At 35.8% G+C, this 19,024-nt stretch overlaps 1 protein-coding gene across 3 annotated transcripts in view; it reads right to left on the bottom strand.

Moving 5' to 3' along the window:
• The window catches only part of LOC149785792 (TAF5-like RNA polymerase II p300/CBP-associated factor-associated factor 65 kDa subunit 5L), a 105,927-nt gene that overhangs the window by 24,384 nt on the left and 62,519 nt on the right, over positions 1 to 19,024 (bottom strand). For all 3 annotated transcript variants that reach the window (XM_089979722.1, XM_089979719.1, XM_089979721.1), the window contains exons 5-8: positions 18,027 to 18,090; positions 14,855 to 14,909; positions 5,139 to 5,352; positions 3,138 to 3,338 (exon numbers count right to left, since the gene is read on the bottom strand). In XM_089979722.1, coding sequence (XP_089835848.1) covers positions 3,138 to 3,338; positions 5,139 to 5,352; positions 14,855 to 14,909; positions 18,027 to 18,090 — 534 coding nt within the window. The remainder of the gene's footprint in view (positions 1 to 3,137; positions 3,339 to 5,138; positions 5,353 to 14,854; positions 14,910 to 18,026; positions 18,091 to 19,024) is intronic.

Genomic DNA, 19,024 nt, shown 5'->3' with positions numbered 1-19,024 from the left:
ATGTCTTAATCAAAAACAATTACATTTATGTTAGGAGAATAGATAAGAGGAGAGGAGGAGGAAATGCATGACTATGAAACCTCTACTATTATCATCATTATGACTCAAGGGTACAAGTGAAGTATAAAAATAACTTTCCTAAAGAGTGTCAGCTAAAACCACTGGATAAACTAGTGATACAAAACCATGAAGTCCTACAAAAAAGTAAAAAGAAACCAGTGGTGTTTCCTTACTCAGGCAAATCCAGCAAAAGCTATAAACTCCAATGCCTATGAAGCAGTTGTACCACTGTTAACAGGGTCTGGTCATCAATGGTCAGCTAAGAGTGGACCCACCCTTCGCTGGAAGTCTTGATCATGAAGGTAGAAGATTGAGAAGGTTGACTTTGCATGCCAGCTGATAGCCTCAACATTGTTTTGGATTGAAACATTCCATCTGAAAGCAAGGCTTGATGAGATAGTTCTGTCTGGTTAGTCACAAAGAAGTCTATCAACAGATGACTCCAGATGGTACAAATCAGAGAAAAGATTGAGGGATTCAGAGACCATGATCATTCTGATTTCTCAGCAAGGCAAATGACCACAGTGAGGTCAGACCAAGCAATGTCCATGTTGCACTCATTTCCACACCAGCTTAGAAGCATGATGGTCAATCTTAAGGAACAGCAGGCTGGGCATGTTCACCACTTCAATATCCTTGTGCAAACTCTATGACTTCTATGTGGGAGGCATCCAAGTGAGTACAGTACCATCAGGTGGAAAAGGACACTGGCAAAAGTTTCCCCGAGAAAAAAGGCTTTAGAGTGACAAGGTTGTCAGGTCTCATAAGACAGTCAGTTGGAAATCTCTTTGATTTTAACTGATTCTGGAGCAGAAAGAGAGATAAACTGCAAAGTCAGATGAATGAATGGTCATGCAGATGGACTGGTTGTAAAAAGATAAAAACTAAATGGCCAGCTGGTTTCCAGCCTGGCTCCTTGCAATGGCCAATCTCTGGTCACTAGCAATGAAAGATAGCTAATTGGCTGGTTGGACAGGGTGATTGGAAGCTGGGATGGAAGTGCACTGAAAGGATCAGTGTCCAACAATCATTGAATTTGAATGTTCCCTTTTGCCTTTCAAATACTTGTATAGAACAGTGGACCAAGTCTGCTCTGAGCATCCATAGCACAGTTCAGATGAAGTGTATCTGGTACATGCAAGGCATGTATCATCAGCAACCTTAAACCTTTTACACACAGTACACTTAGTCACAGTAATGTACATGACAATGAAAAAGCAACTAATTACCAAAAAATCAAGTAGGTGCAAACTACATTAAGTAGAAGAACAATAATATTACATGGTCTACAAAGTAAAGTTTCTAGTCAGCATCAATAATATCATGTTAGTCTACCAGTAAACAAAATCCATGCAAAACTATTTGTGAAAAATAGTAACTTAAAGTAATGCTAGTTTTACAATAATATATCAACTTTGCAAACTGACGGCTGAAAAGAAAAGTGAAATTTGATGATACCAATTTTTTCTAGTAAAATATGTTTCTTCGAAAATACTTACCAAATCATAATACCTTAGGAGTACTACTACAACCTCACAGATCCAGCCCTCACAGATATTAATTTTAGCTAAAGGGAGCTAAAAGTTGTCTGCCAACCCATGTGGCAGTCAGGCAGTGATCTCCCCTTACTTACAAGACTTGGCAGCAATAAGAAAGGATAGTCGAATTATTACATTCTCTGGTGGTTTAACAATATGATGCTGACTTATACAGTTACTTAAAGTAATGGTAGTATTACAGCAATATACCAACTTTGCAAGTTGATGTCGGAAAAAAAAGTGAAATTTGATGGATATCTCAAGGTTTAATAATATGATGCTGACAGTACTACAGTGAAAGCTTACACTTAGAACATCCATTATACACATAGGTTCCCATAGATATTACTTTCAAGGTCAATATGATATAGAGACATGACAAATGAATACTACTTTTGAGGTCAATATGATATGGAAACATGACAGATGAATACTACTTTTGAGGTCAATATGATATGGAAACATGACAGATGAATACTACTTTTGAGGTCAATATGATATGGAAACATGACAGATGAATACTACTTTTGAGGTCAATATGATATGGAAACATGACAGATGAATACTACTTTTGAGGTCAATATGATATGGAAACATGACAGATGAATACTACTTTTGAGGTCAATATGATATGGAAACATGACAGATGAATACTACTTTTGAGGTCAATATGATATGGAGACATGACAGATGAATATTACTTTTGAGGTCAATATGATATGGAAACATGACAGATGAATACTACTTTTGAGGTCAATATGATATGGAAACATGACAGATGAATACTACTTTTGAGGTCAATATGATATGGAAACATGACAGATGAATACTACTTCTGAGGTCAATATGATATGGAGACATGACAGATGAATACTACTTTTGAGGTCAATATGATATGGAGACATGACAGATGAATACTACTTTTGAGGTCAATATGATATGGAGACATGACAGATGAATACTACTTTTGAGGTCAATATGATATGGAGGCATCACAAATAAATACAATTCTCCAGGTCAATATGATATAGAGAAATGACAGATGAATACTACTTTCCAGGTCAATATGATATGGAGACATGACAGATGAATACTACTTTTGAGGTCAATATGATATGGAGACATGACAGATGAATACTACTTTCCAGGTCAATATTATATATGGACATAACAGATGAATGCCACTTTCGAGGTCAATATGATATGGAGGCATCACAAATAAATACAATTCTCCAGGTCAATATGATATAGAGAAATGACAGATGAATACTACTTTCCAGGTCAATATAATATGGAGACATGACAGATGAATACTACTTTCCAGGTCAATATTATATATGGACATAACAGATGAATATTACTTTCCAGATCAATATGTTATAGAGAAATGAAATGAATTTTTTTCATATTACTGGGAGGGCTAAGATATAGAAGTTAATTCCTAATATTAATGTCATCAGGTAATGTATTTGTCACAAAAATATGTGTGATTTACAATGTCTGAATATCAAGATGTCATGTTAAAAAACTTTATTTAACCTCTTTTTCTTTTTGTCCTCCTCCTCGTCCTCTTCATCTTCCATACTGAGGTAATCTGCTGACAGGTAGATAAGAGAAGGGTCAACCTCTGTGGATTGGGATTGAAGAATCCCTGGGATGAGTCTCCACAGCTTGATGGAGCTGTCCTCAAACCCCGCACTCAGAAGCTGCTTGTCGGAAGACACGCCAACACAACACAGTCTGAAAGAGATTGGGTTGGAAAAATTTGGTAGGTATAAAAATTTATGAAGATACATGTTCAAATGCAAAGGTTTTATAACTTACAGAAATAAAATACAAAGAGAATATAAAGCTCTTTGCAAAATGACTCGAATAGCTAACATACAAAATTATACCAATTAAAGGATCAAGACACACTCATTCATAAAGATTAATTCACTCACTGTGGGGAAGGTACAGTACCATTACAATAATAACCATAACCAAATGCCATGTTTTAAATATAAAAAAAACACTCATAGTTTTGTTTTACTTTTATATAATTCAACTGAGAACAATAATATATTAAAATTTCCAAAACCTGATCCCTTTGTAACCTCACCTTCTACACTCACTGGTAAAATATTTGGTCCCAGTAAAGACATTCGGATAGTAATTGAATTACTAAATACAGACCACTTTGTCTACAATGACCAAACTTGTTGGTCCAAACAGTGTCCATTTTAGGGAAGTTTCATGGACTACCTTGTCATAATTGTAGAAGTCATTCTTCTTATGAGACACATACACTTAGGAGGTCACCCCTTTTATTAGGTTACATTTTGATCCCAGAAGGAAAGACCTCATGGGAGACAGAAGATTATTATTTCCACTAAAATAAGTGTGCATAATAAGAGTTTTTGGTCTCCTTTTGTATATCAGAGGTGTCATAATTACTTTTTAACAGATAAAAAGAATTGAATGGCTTGTGAATGACTGTCAGTTACATGCTAGTGTTTTAATATTATGACTGAATTGTGGGTTTATTGTTAGAGGAATTTAGCCAAGCAATGTAAAGAAAGAAAACAAACTACAAGTCTGTGTCTGTAAAACACATCTGTTCTAGCCTGTATAGACCACTACCTCCAATTAGAAAACACATCCATGCTTACCTGTATAAACACCCCCCCCATCCAATTAGAAAACATATGGATGCTTACCTGTATAAACACCCCCCCATCCAATTAGAAAACATATCAATGCTTACCTGTGTTGACCACCACCCCCAATCAGAATATACATCCATGCTTACCTGTATAAACACCCCCCATCCAATTAGAAAACACATCCATGCTTACCTGTATAAACACCCCCCTATCCAATTTGAAAACATATCAATGCTTACCTGTGTTGACCACCACCCCCAATCAGAATATACATCCATGCTTACCTGTATAGACAACCACCTCCAATTAGAGCCCAATGACTAAGTCCCAATTATAAAGAATGGATCAAGGGGTTAATGTTAGCTGCATATGTGCATTTTGTCTTTTCATTTCCAGAAAGTATATATATCATTATAAAGGGGACCTTGATAGTCTACTAGTAATAACACAGGGGCGAAGCCCCAATCTGGTAAGGATTTCAGTTGTATACCTGAAATAATGTTTTCACATTCAATAAATATATATATGGTTAGAGGGTCTAACCTTAGTCTGACACCATACATAGGTTTGTACATATGTACACATGTACACACTTATACAAAGACACAAACCTTGAAAACACAGTAAAATCCTTTCTTGAAAGACCAATGTTATAAGAGACTACCTTCCTTGAGAGATCAGGTTTTCAATGCACAGATTTATTGTTTGGATAGTGATGTGCAATACCACCTGTCTTTCTATTATGGACAAAGTCAAGAGCAGCATTCTGACTTATTGCAGACATTTTTCATGTAGACTGATAAAAAAGAGGAGAGAGAGCTGAGAGAAAGGTGGCCATTGGATCATTTCGTAATAGATGAGATTTTGGCCCAGCTGTAAATAGTGAATTACCTACCCTTGATATGCATTCAGGAATGTGTAATAGCAGATAGAAGGCAGGCATGGTGGTTGGTCTCGCACCTCCCTGATAACCTGTTGGAGTGAGCTGAGAGAATGGTAATCATGTACATCCTTGTTATCAGAGATGCTGGGTGAGGAGACTGTTTGGAGGGTTGGCTGCTGTTCCTCACTCAACTGGAGGGAATCTTCATCATGACCACCGTCGTTTACTGATAAAATTAACTAGAGTCATTCAGATAGGAAATATTCCCTGTTTATATCAGGACTTCTACTGAAAGTACACTATGGTCCAGCATTCTCGATTTTTAAAACTACTTATGATAGTACCCTATGGTCCAGCATTCTCAATTTCTTGTACTATTTATATAGTAAATTATGGTCCAACACTCTCAGTTTGTTATACTACTTATGACAGTACATTATGGTGCAGTGATTTCATTTTCTTATACTACATGTACTTCTGATAGTACCATATGGTCCAACACTCTTAATTTCTTATTTTACTTCTGATAGTACCCTATGATCCAGCATCCTCACTTTCTTGTACTACTTATAATAGTACCCTATGGTGCAGTTCTCTCAATTTGTTACAGTACCTTATGATAGTACTCTCAATTTGTTATACTACTTATGATAGTATCCTATGGTCCAACACTCTCAATATCTTTTCACCTATGATAGTACCCTATGATTCAGCACTCTAACTTTGTTATACTACTTGTGATAGTACCCTATGGTGCAGTGCTCTCAATTTGCAATAGTACTACTTCCGATAGTATCTTATGGTCCAGCACTCTCAATTTTTTACTACTTCTGAAAGTAATCCATGGTCCAGCACTCACAATTTCTTATACTACCTATGACAGTACCCCATGATGCAGTAGTCTCTCTCTAATACTTTATGCTACATTTTGTGTTTATGGTAACATAGAAAACAATGAATGCAGAGAATTATAAGATCAAAAGACAGCATGAATTAATGTGTGGATAATGAATGCATGGCTTAATTGAGAAACATAAAAATAATTAAAATATGGAAAATGAATTGTGAATAGAAAAAGTCACATCTGGACCAATAGTCTAATATTTACCAAAATTTCACAGAGATGTCATAGACAGTTTTGGAGTCATGTTATAGAAATGAAAATGCAAATGATCAATGGGTTGATGAACATGAGAACAAGTTAATAAAAAACAAAACAGAAACTGACAAACTGTGAAGAACAAAATGACACATGTTGAGTACTATTTTACAATAACAGAGAGATATCTTAAATGGTTATATTTGAAGATTTATTTTGGAAACAAAAGTGTGGATAATGAATGGATAGACAGTTATCATGAATGGCAAAAATGAAAAATGATATTGAAACTAAGGCATACTTAATTTACAAACTGTAAATTCAAATAGCACCATCAACAGAGCAAACAAAAAAATGAAGAATAACGAAATGTATTGGGGGAAACTAATTTAAATGTTGCAATACTTACCCATTGCTATTGCATAGCCTTTAGTTTTTCATGTTGAAAATCTTCATCTGCTCAATGCAATTATATTCTCCTACAGAGTGGAGAATTGTCATTAAGACATGGGCCACTCCTACAGAGTGGAGAATTGTCATTAAGACATGGGCCACTCCTACAAAGTGGAGAATTGTCATTAAGACATTGGCCACTCCTACAGAGTGGAGAATTGTCATTAAGACATGGGCCACTCCTACAGAGTGGAGAATTGTCATTAAGACACGGGCCACTCCTACAGAGTGGAGAATTGTCATTAAGACACGGGCCACTCCTACAGAGTGGAGAATTGTCATTAAGACATGGGCCACTCCTACAGAGTGGAGAATTGTCATTAAGACATGGGCCACTCCTACAGAGTGGAGAATTGTCATTAAGACATGGGCCACTCCTACAGAGTGGAGAATTGTCATTAAGACATGGGCCACTCCTACAGAGTGGAGAATTGTCATTAAGACATGGGCCACTCCTACAAAGTGGAGAATTGTCATTAAGACATGGGCCACTCCTACAAAGTGGAGAATTGTCATTAAGACATGGGCCACTCCTACAAAGTGGAGAACTGTCATTAAGACATGGGCCACTCCTACAAAGTGGAGAATTGTCATTAAGACATGGGCCACTCATGTGCAACTGCACAAAACAGTCATCTTTCTCAAAGGTGATTCTTGTGCAAGGACATCAGAGCAGGAGGGGAGGAAGGCAGTGAGCAATAGTTACAGATAAATACTAAATAATTCAAATTAGTTTTACTCCTCCCTCAACCACATTTTAATAGCAATAATTTACCCATTGCTCCCGCACAGATTAAATTTTTCATTCAGTGGGAAAGGGTGATATGTTAAACTTATCAAAAACAGAAAAAAATGGAATGTACTGACCATTAGAGGGAGAGATCCACTTACACAATGTTGAGTTCCACATGTTCTGCCACAACTATGAGTCCAAGAGAAAAAATGCATGTGCTTTGTTGTGCTAACAAGTGAAGGTAGTATGGGACTGCCAAAATAATGCTTTCATGCTGTCATCCAGAGAAGAATGATTTAGATATGACCATGAGGCACATTGGTTTACCCATCAGAGGCATTTACTTTCATAAAAGGAAAGGTCTCTATCTCTTTTGATTGTGGTGATAACCCACTGTGAGACAGTGGAAGCCAAAATATATATTAAAGGAGCCCTTAAGAGGAAGGCAATGATGTTTTCAACCCTTTCTTTCACTTCAAAAAATGTAGACAGAAATACAGTGCCCTCACTGGACCTAAATGCCTATCCTGATTATCTAGGTAACTGAATTTTGGCTACATCAGTTTTATTTTATAATTGATACTGATCATCCTTTGTCCTTGAAGGGAACAAAAGGAAATAAGCTACTGAAGTTACAGGAGAACAGTTAAGATCAAAGTGTTTCCTACTGCAAATATTGCAGAAGATTCTCCACCTGGCATTACAGACCTTGCATGTCGAAGCCTTCCTGGCCTGAATAATGCAACTGGCAACCCAGCCCAAAAATTTGTTCTGGTGGAAGATTACCTGAGATGAGCCAAGTGTGAAGGTGGAGAATGTGTGGGCTGTTGTGAAGAAGGGAGCTACTGTGTTGTAACAGAAGATCTCTCATGAACCATCAATAGGTCTAGAAGATCGATCAACCATCATTGTTGAGGTCACAGTGGGGCTATAAGGATGATGTGAACAGTGGAAATTCTGACTTTTGTAGAACTTAAGGTAGCAGTAGGAAAGTTGTAATGGTGGGAAGGTGTATGCAAACAGTCAATCTCACTGGAAGCTGAATGTGTTCACTACCCAAGGTCTCTGGTCTGGTACTGGGGAATTGTAGAAGGGATGTCTGTTGTTGAGCCTGGCCAAACAAGCTCATCAGAGGTTTTCCATACAGTGAGAGAAGGGATTCTGTTACAGAACAATGAAGAGACCATTCTGGAAGGATTGTTTTGCCTGTCCTGGGCAGACTGTCCATTAATACATTTTTTTCTACCCAGGAATGAAAGTGGCCAACTCAGAAGGTGATGTTCTTGAAAGTTGCCCAGTAAAGGAGATTCCAGACCCGCACACCAAGAGAAGGCTCATTTGACTAAGACATGTAGTTGGAGAAGAATTTGACATATTGACTCCTTACTCTGTCGATGCACTCTTGCAAAATTAGAAATAACGCTTTCATTTCTAGATTGTTGATGTGAAGGGACAATTCATCCTGAATCCAGGGACAATTCATCCTGAATCCAGAAACAATTCATCCTGAATCCAGGGACCCTGGAAAATTACGCCTTCCAGCTCTAGATGAGTTACTCAATCAGTATCTGTCATACTGGCATAAAGGGGTGAGGGTTGGGTGCATTCAAGGGAGCCAAAGTCAGGAATCTCTTAATTCATCCACCAGCAAAAATGGCGATGAAAATCTGGTCTTAGAGGAATCAGAACTGATAAGAATTTCTTTGTGGTTTCCACCTTGTAAGAAGGTGAAAATGAAAGGTGCATATGGAGATGTTGTAAGGGAACCAGACTGGTAGCACCATTCAAGGTTTCCAACAGGGAAAGGTCAGGGCAATCAGACACTGATGATTTTGCTCAAAGACCTTTTAAAGTGACAGGATTTGCTCTATGTGACCCTGTGGGACCTGGACTAAGTTCTGATTTGAAAGGAAGTTCATTACCATTTAAACAAAGTTCTGAGATGGAATGAACTATTACTTTTCAAGGTTAGGTAAGAGACCCAAATTTGTTGCTGGGGACCAACAATGGAACAGATCTTGAATGAGGGATTGAACCTGAACACTGTGGATTAGCCAGCTGTCAAAATACTTATAAGTGAAATATAGGCAAGGTATGGATCAATAATGTAATTTTTCTGTCCATCCATCCATCCATTATCCACATATTTTTGGAGCATAATTCTTAAACCCTTCAAGGTATCTCTGTGAAACTTGGACTAGTTGTCGCTCTTGCTACTGATTATTCACCAATTCTTCATTTTATTTTTATGAAACAAGGATTAATTGTCACTCTTGCTATTCAGTATCACCAATTCTTCATTTTATTTTTATGAAACAAGTATTAATTGTCACTCTTGCTATTCAGTATCACCAATTCTTCATTTTATTTTTATGAAACAAGGATTAATTGTCACTCTTGCTATTCAGTATCACCAATTCTTCATTTTATTTCTATGAAATAAGGACCAAAAACGCATTTTACACTCATAAAAAAACTGCTTCTGGTGCAACTTATGATCATAAAATAAACCAAAATAATAATTTGAAAAACTAATAAACTTACCAAAATTGTCAACTTGACTTCAATAATTTCACAATATTTATAGTCACATTAATTTGTTCTCCAATACTATTTATTTATTTAATGTTTATGTCAGTGTTTACATCGTAATTAAGTCAGAATTTCTCAATTTTTGCAGCAAATATATTATACTTCTCTGTTCAGAACAAATCTGTAAAATAAACACCCAAGTACATCAACTATATACAAATAATCCCAAACATTCACTTGTCTTTTGTCCAATGGACACAACCTGTTGATATGCCAGTCAAGCTCTTTTTGCAACTTTGGAAAATATTTCTTTAGCCCTCCTCTTTTGGCACCACTGATTTTTCCATGTGCAGATTCTTTTGTAGGTGCTGTTCCAAACTCTTCCAACTGTGATTACCATAATTCAGATCTTTATTGCAGAGGTCACAAAATGCCAGTCCTATAGCATTCAGTTTTCTTATAAACTGACCAACTAAATTTCCATCAACTTTTTGCTCCAGCCATTCCCATTTCTATGTTTTTTAAATCTTTATCTAAACTTTCATGTCATGGACTCTCTCAACAACTCGGGATGCCATGTTCTGCAAGCATGCCATGTTTTGCAAGCATGCTTCTTCTTATCATTGACATCAGTTTCCATTACACGAAGATTCATTGGATGAATTTAAACCTTTGACCAATCAGAATACTCTTTGCAAGAGTCATGTACAAACTAATATATGTAATGAATAATTTACAAGGGTCATTGTGGAACAGGACCGGACAGACCATTTTAATAAAACCGGATCGGAGATGATATTAAAATGGACTATATCAAGAAAAATCTGATTCAAGTCAGGAGAAATCCGCTTTAAAATGGAGAAAAATCATTTCTGCATTCACCAATTTTTCATGGCATCGAATCTTGAACTACAGTGCAACCCTGCCATAACGCTCCCCTGTGATAACACGAATCTGGATATAATGTGGTCATGGTGTGGCTCACAAAATTTTGTATATTCATTTGCACATGAAAATTATTTTTTGTTCAGTGTATGTGAAATAGTGTAAAAAAAATTTATTATCATTTTGGGGAAGAGGTCGTGTATGAATTCGAATATAATACAATCGTGGCATGGTTCCTGACATTTTAAATACATCTACATGTATTTTTCTCTCGCACCAGGATTTTTTTTAAAGGACAAGAAATAGTGTGTAAAATGTTCATTATCATTTTGGTTGTTGTTGTTCTAGGGTTTAATGCCATTTTTCAGCACAAGATAGGCTATACATGGCAGCCAGTATTAAAGGTGGAGGAAGAACCCGGGAAAACCCCGGAAAGAACCACCGACCCACGAGAAGCTACTGGCAAGCTTTCTCACATATCCACACTGGCCGAGCCCGAGACTCGAACCCACGCAGACAGAGGTGAGATGGCAGTGATCCGTGACAAAGAGCGCTTTAGACCAGTTGGCAACTCGGGGCCCCCTATCATTTTGGGGAAGAGTTCATATATGAATTTTAATATAATATGATCATGGCCTAGCTTCTGAAATTTAACAATTTCACCAGGTTCTTTAAGTGTTATGCCAAAATAAACATTATTGGAAATGTTACTGATCCATGAGTAAAGCCAGTAAATCGTCTTTGTGACTGTCTTCAATTAATTCTGTATACAATTGTTGCTCAAACAATAGCCAACACGTTTCTTCTTTAACTGCATACACAACCAAGCAGCAGACAATGTGGTGGTTGATAAAAGATTCTCACAATTTAATAAACATTAGCCGCAATCAGATGACCAGTAAATAATATCAGCTTTAATAGCTGGAAATTGAAGGGGTATGAAAATGTACATGCGTTCAGCTTAATTTTTTTTATATAAAAGTGACTCGTGACCATTGCAGGCCTACTGCACTTAGTTCTCGGGTTTTACACATGTATGGTGTTTGCTTATGAACTCGTTATTAATTTCCTATTTTTTATAAAAATATTTTACCATTATGGAAAAGCAAGTTCACTAATGCAAGTCGTTCTCTGCACTTTGCGCAATGATTAGTATAGTAATTTTCACACGTTTCCTTTGATATTCCCAAAATCTGAAGTAAACGTTATATGCCCATTGAAAGCATGTGTTGATTGTTAATTATTCTTGCTGTAGTCGTTCAAACAAATAGATGTACAAGTGTTAATTATTGGAAATTTACAATGGATATGGAAATGCATATGAGAAAATTTTAGCAGTATGAAATTTGTACAGACACTGTTCATAGACATTGGAACGTAATGAACCATGCACATGCTTTGTCTTTCTTAACCATATTTTTATGTCAATTTTTCCATTGAATTCAGACACATAATGATCTGTGATAAAATTATTAAATAGTTTAATATATATATGCAATTTTTGCAATGGAATTACATGTATTATGGATTAATTACAAGCCCCAATGGTACAATATCAGACGGCAAGTAAACAGTGTTAATACTATGTTCATGCTATATTTATACGCTGAATTCAGACACAATGATCTGGCACAAAATTAGTGAATACTGTAAATCTGTGTGCAATTTTTCAATGGAATTACTGGCATTATGGATGAACTGCATGCCACAATGGCACGATAGTAAACAGTGTTGATACCCTATTCATCATATACATTAGACATAAATATGTGCCAATGAGTTATTCTCTGAAAAAATACAATACTGTAAAACCATGCATTAACGCAACCCCACTATTAACACGATCCAATTTTTTGGACCCCAATTATCGTGTTATAATAAGTTCTACTGCAGTTGTGGATCTTGCTATTCACTATTCACCAATTTTTCATCGTATCTTTATGAAACTTGGTACACATACTGGAACAAGCTGTACACATATTGGAACAGTGTTCAAGCTGTGACTCTTGCTATTTAACTTTTCCATCACTATTGCATTACTTTTTGTGTCAAAAACCCATATGTTCAATCTGAATGCATCCTCCCACAGAGTGGAGAGATTTTCAAAGACATGGTCCACTCATGCATCTCGTATACCGATATGCAGAACAGTAATTTTTTTCCCCAAGGATGCCATATTAATGGCTACGTCATGCATAAAGTCACCAGATAAAAAAGGCTTGTTGAGAGTTTAAAACCACCAATACACAGTTGCCATCAATATACAGCTGGTTTCAGAAAAGTATGTGTTAAGTTAATAATGCAACATCATTCATACCTCATTGGAACAGGACTTTGTATTCCTTTATATTGGTTAAACATCAAATTTGGTGAGGTTTTTTATTCCATGTTGCCAATGTATATTAATAATGGTTCATATAATTGACGTTGCATTGCAATTGTGTGTCTGCATTGTTCTTTGAGAACAATGAAGGTTTAACAATTGAAAATCTTTATGAAGACAGGAAATGTTACATGAGTGAAGTATTGTTTACCTCGTGCAAACACTGGTGACATTCCAGTCTGATATACTGCATGGACCAAACAAAATACTGAACCTAAAGAATAGCAAATGGCAAAAGGTACATCTGGAGCACTATCACTAACTAAGTGTACTAACTTACATGAACATATAACTTACACATGAATTATTCAATATATGACAAATTCCTGCTCCCAACTAAATGGGTTATATCAAGGGAATGTCGATGTTCCTGCAGAGTTTCTGACACTAGATATCATTAAACAGTGCATTGCTGCAAACAACATTGATGGCTACTCAACAAAAACTATCCTTTTCTCTCAACATAAAACACAGTATTAGCAGCATGGGCAGTATGAAGTATACAGTAACCCATGTAATTTGCCCACATAAAAAATTTCCACACATCCAGACCTGCCAACCCTGATGAGTACATTTTTTCCACAAGATTGACCAGTTTTCAGTAAGGTGTAGCAAAATATCAATAAATGCTACTGTAAAGCTGGAAAACGTAATTAAAAGTTTGAAAAAGCTTGTAAAGTATGCACAGACTTTATTTACCACTAGTACAGTTGCACAGACTCTAGCTCCAAACCATATGCAGCTCAATGGCTTGTTCCTGGCTCTCAACTTGACGTAACGTTTGGAAATTCTTTTCCATTTCACTTAACGACGGCAATCATATCTCCTGCCACAAGACATGTGATGTTCAATAAACATAATTGTGTCCTTTGCAGCTTTTATTCACAAGAATCTGAATACTCCTTTTTATTCTTCTGTGTTGATTATTAAAACTTTTCTAGAAGCTTGTTTTCCCTTTCGTCTTAAACATGCATCTCTTTCTGGACGCCATTTTTAAAAATTCTATAATTAACAGTTAGATTATGCAGACGCTTTGCATGAACAAATATGTACACTTTAAAGCATCTGGGGTGCTGCTGTAAAGTTAGTCTGGTTCCCTGACTAATTTCACTAATTCTAAGAAGAAACCCGGATCCAAATAAAACACATATGAACCAATTATCTGGATTTTTCGGCAACAATTTTTTCCCAGTAATTTTTGCTAGTATGCCGTACATCTGTATTTTAAGGGTAATTTTCGTAAGACTTATGGCAAAATTATAAGAGTTGACAGGTCTGCACCTCGATTGAAAAAACTCCAGATCTGCACACCATAATAAGGATACAATAAATACTAGAATATTACCATATGTATTGCTCAGAATTAAAATGTGCATCCAACACTTAAGAAAACATAACAGTGATTAAAATGTATTTGAGTTTTAAGCAGTTCAGTTGGCATGGTGTCGGGCTCATAGTCTAAGGGTCAGTTTCCATACTGCCTTAGGCAAGCACAGGTCAGCTAACTCAGTGCATCATTGGGAGAGGCACTTAGCTTTCATTTTCTTGGCATGATATAGCAAATAAAGTGTACAAAATTCCACTAAAAAAAACAAAATAAGTCTGAAGAAAAAACCCGGTATTTATGAGGTTAAATTTCATACCTTTTATTTTAAGATGCTGGTTACAAATTTGCAGCATTATCATGTTGTCTTCATTCTGAAATAAAGAGACTGTATTTATTGATAAGAACGAATACTGATGATCATGTATCTTTAAATGAATAAATGCTTCTTTACCTACATGAAATACATGGAAAGAAGATAATACAATGTATGAAGCAATATCTCTCTTTGTTGTTACAGTGTCTGCAATTTTCAAAATACCTAGCTATGTATATCTGAGTTTTTCTAAATCATGCCTTGGTCCACTAGAGAAGCTACCCTATATTCAGCACAATAAAACAAATGAATGCATCACGAAAAATTACTAAAACCTATATTTTAAAAAACCCTGAAAATAGGTGATTTTACAAAAACCAAGAGACTCAAGTAGGTCTAATATTACTCACCTGGCTTACACAACTAAGCTGACCAGATTACAAAACACACTTATTTAGTATTGTAAGAACATAACATGCATAAATTATTTCCTAAATTTTATATCATGTTGACTTTTCCTATTTTACTGTATCTAATATAAAAAATTAATAAAGCCCATAACTGAAGCCTGATCAAATTCAGATATAAAAAAGACTTCAAGAGTGGCCACAAATTCAGTACATCAGATATACTCAGGCTATTAATATGCATGGTTCATTTTTTTTTTATATCATCCAAGATCTTGGCCATATAAGCCCTTATTTCAGTTTTGATCCAAATCAGAATGGCATTATGGCTTATAGTGTGGTAATAAGTGTAGTCAATCATATATAAGATCACCTCATTAATATGCACAGATCTTGCTCATTATTGAAATCGTCTGAGATATTGATAATATTATAATCATATATCATAAATCAGATAAAAATTAGATTAGTTACTCATTAACAAACTACCATAAGCATACATTTCAAGTTCAAGCAAAAGTTAGAGAAAACATGTGGCTTCCAGTTGGGTGATAAGCACTGCAAATCATATGAATGATCACCTTTAGTATGAGTGGATCTCACTCATTAATGAACTCACCCGATGCATACATTTCAAGCTTGACAAAAATGAATCACAAACATAACCTTCAGAAGGGTAACAAGCTATGCCAAACAGATGTCACCTAATTAGTATGTGTGGATCTTGATCATTATCAAATTTATGTAGGAGCTAATAATAAAAGCATATATTCAGAGTCTGATCAAAATGGTTGTTGTTGTTGTGGGGTTTAATGCCACTTTTCAGCACACGATAGGCTATGCATGGCGGCCAGTATTAACGGTAGAAGAACCCAGGAAACCTCCGGGAAGAACCACTGACCCACGAGAAGCTACTGGCAAGCTTTCTCACATACCCACATTGACTGAATCCTAGACTCGAACCCACACAGACAGAGGTGAGATGGCAGTGATCCATAATGGAGAGCGCTTTAGACCACTCGGCCACTCAGGGCCCTGATCAAAATGGATCTGAAAAAAATGACTCCAGAGTGGTAACAACCAATCAGATGCAAAATCACAGCAGTCATTATTATTACTGGATCTCTCTCATCATTGAACTCTTCTAAAATTTGGGTGATATGTGCCCATATTCAAAAGTCTAACTGAAATCAAATGAGAAACATGGACTTTAGACTGGTAACCAGCATTTGTTGATGAAGAGCTGCAAGAAGGACGGCACACAATTCATGATGCATGACAAATGATGCATGATGGATGCAGGGTCATACCATCCTCACAGAAATAACTTATTCTAATTTATATGTGACATATGCTCGGCTTATACAGGACTTACAGGTAGCCTATAACTTACTTCTACTTTGTATATTTACATAAGTAAGTAAAATGCAAGTCTGTATAAATATAGTATAAGCAAAACCAATACTGATCCATGCCATGCCTATATTTCACTTCTAAGTGATGTGTAAGTAAGCCTTTATTACCTACCCATTGAATCTTATATGGCTGATCTGGTGTTCGATACAGATGTTCAATCTGTAATTCTGTATCGCACACCTAAAATTTCCATACTGCACACCCAGCTTGGGACTACAATTTAATATTAAATAATAGTTCTCTTATAAAATAACAGGAATTAGCTTTACATTTTAAATTATTCAACAATGTCAACACACATTTGTAAGTTTAAGAAATGGAGTTATATCTGGTGAAAGTGTCTGCTTTTACTGCTGGGGATAATGGGAGAGTACCATAAGAAACAACAAGCAGTTTATTTGCATTGCATGGTATTTAGACTGAGGAATTCAATTTAGTTCAGGTGGACAATAATATATTTGTAAGAATGTTTGATAACATGTTCTCAGATGAAGCTGGTGTGTATAGTGACATCAAACTTGAGAGAGAGAGAGCACTTTGCCACTGAAATCTTGTACTGAAATGTTTAAAAATCCATACGAAGGAAGAAAGACTAAGGGAGTCATGTCAAGACTCAAGGCACAGTTAGTAATGCCCCATGCTTGGAGAAAATTTTACACCATGCCTAATTCACAAGAGACATTCCATATGTAGTTTTGTCTGTTTATCAGTTGAGTACAAGTGATCTGTAAGTTCATGGACATTTTCTGATTGACAGTTTACTGCAAAATACAGTCTCAAGTTCAAGTCCAAAGTTTACTGTATTATACAACCCAAGTTCAACAAAGGTGAGACTATGATATTTTCCCCTAAATTCATAAATGTACTTCTCTTATAAATGAAATGCCTAATTCATCTATATATGTCACTTATAAGTGACCTACAATTTTAGTAAGTGAATGGCTGATTTGTAAATGAAATCACACACACACAGAGATACATATATATATATATATATATATATATATATATATATATATATATATATATATATATATACACACATCCAAATCCTTCAACTATATGTTACTTATAAATGACCTATAAGTATGGAGAATATTTACATATGATTCCTTTAATTGTAATGAATATAAGTAACCTATAAGCCATTTGTAAGTTTTTTCCATAAGGGGTAAGCACACTTAGCTTTACAGTCGGGTGGGCTTAAAAGTATAAAGCTTCATCTCCAAGGGCGTATTAAATCAACCATCATGACTTTTCAAAAGAAAATTCGCTTCTAATGACAAAAGAAACCGTCTCTAAGAATGCAATGTCTGCCCAATCAATCCTTTGTATTTAGTTTCACCATTTACCTTTAAGTATCTATTTAGACACGTCTGAGCTTCACTGGAAAGTTCAACTTTGTACTTGAAATCTCTGAAAAGATAGTAAAGTCACAAACATTTTAAAGTGTGGTGATAGGATGAGCTGCTTGGTAAAGATGTTGACAAAAAAGGTCAACAATGTTCACTAGCCCAGGGTCATCTATTCAATTCATTCCACACTGACTTTCGTATATGTAACTAGCCAAGACTGTGTTTTGAACAAGTGCTCTCTTGCAGATGAAAGGGGACTGCCCATAACAAGCTAAATAATTAACCCATGAGTCAGCTCAATGCATGTGTTGGGTGGTCATTATGACTTCTGTGAAGTCCACATGCTTTAATATTGAGGAAAAACCTGCATGTGAATGGCCTGAATGGTGTGTACATAGACCCTGATCTGCCATTTAACAATGCACCAGAAGATCAGGGCCTATGTTGTTTGTTCTATTGATTACACACAACAAACTGCACAGACCCAGATCTGCCCATGTATTATGTTCCAAGAGACTGGCATTTGTGAAGTTTTTCCTTGGACTTAAGTTATAAACATGTACATACTGTAATTATCATCATCCTTTGATAACAGTACTACAAAGCAAGTACATACTGTAATTATCATCATCCTTTGATAACAGTACTACAAAGCAAGTACATACTGTAATTATCATCATCCTTTGATAACAGTACTACAAAGCAAGTACATACAGTAATTATAATCATCCTTTGATAACAGTACTACAAAGCAAGTACATACTGTAATTATCATCATCCTTTGATAACAGTACTACAAAGCAAGTACATACTGTAATTATCATCATCCTTTGATAACAGTACTATAAAGCAAGTACATACTGTAATTATCATCATCCTTTGATAACAGTACTACAAAGCAAGTACATACTGTAATTATCATCCTTTGATAACTACTACAAAGCTGATCATCATATTACTTCACTCTTTATGTCAGACTATCATGATCTGGTTGG

Source organism: Sinohyriopsis cumingii, chromosome 13 (genome assembly GCF_028554795.1).
Source record: "Sinohyriopsis cumingii isolate HCF-2022 chromosome 13, ASM2855479v2, whole genome shotgun sequence".
In the NCBI taxonomy this organism is placed as follows: Eukaryota; Metazoa; Mollusca; class Bivalvia; order Unionida; family Unionidae; genus Sinohyriopsis; species Sinohyriopsis cumingii.
This window is presented reverse-complemented; position numbering and strand designations above follow the sequence as displayed.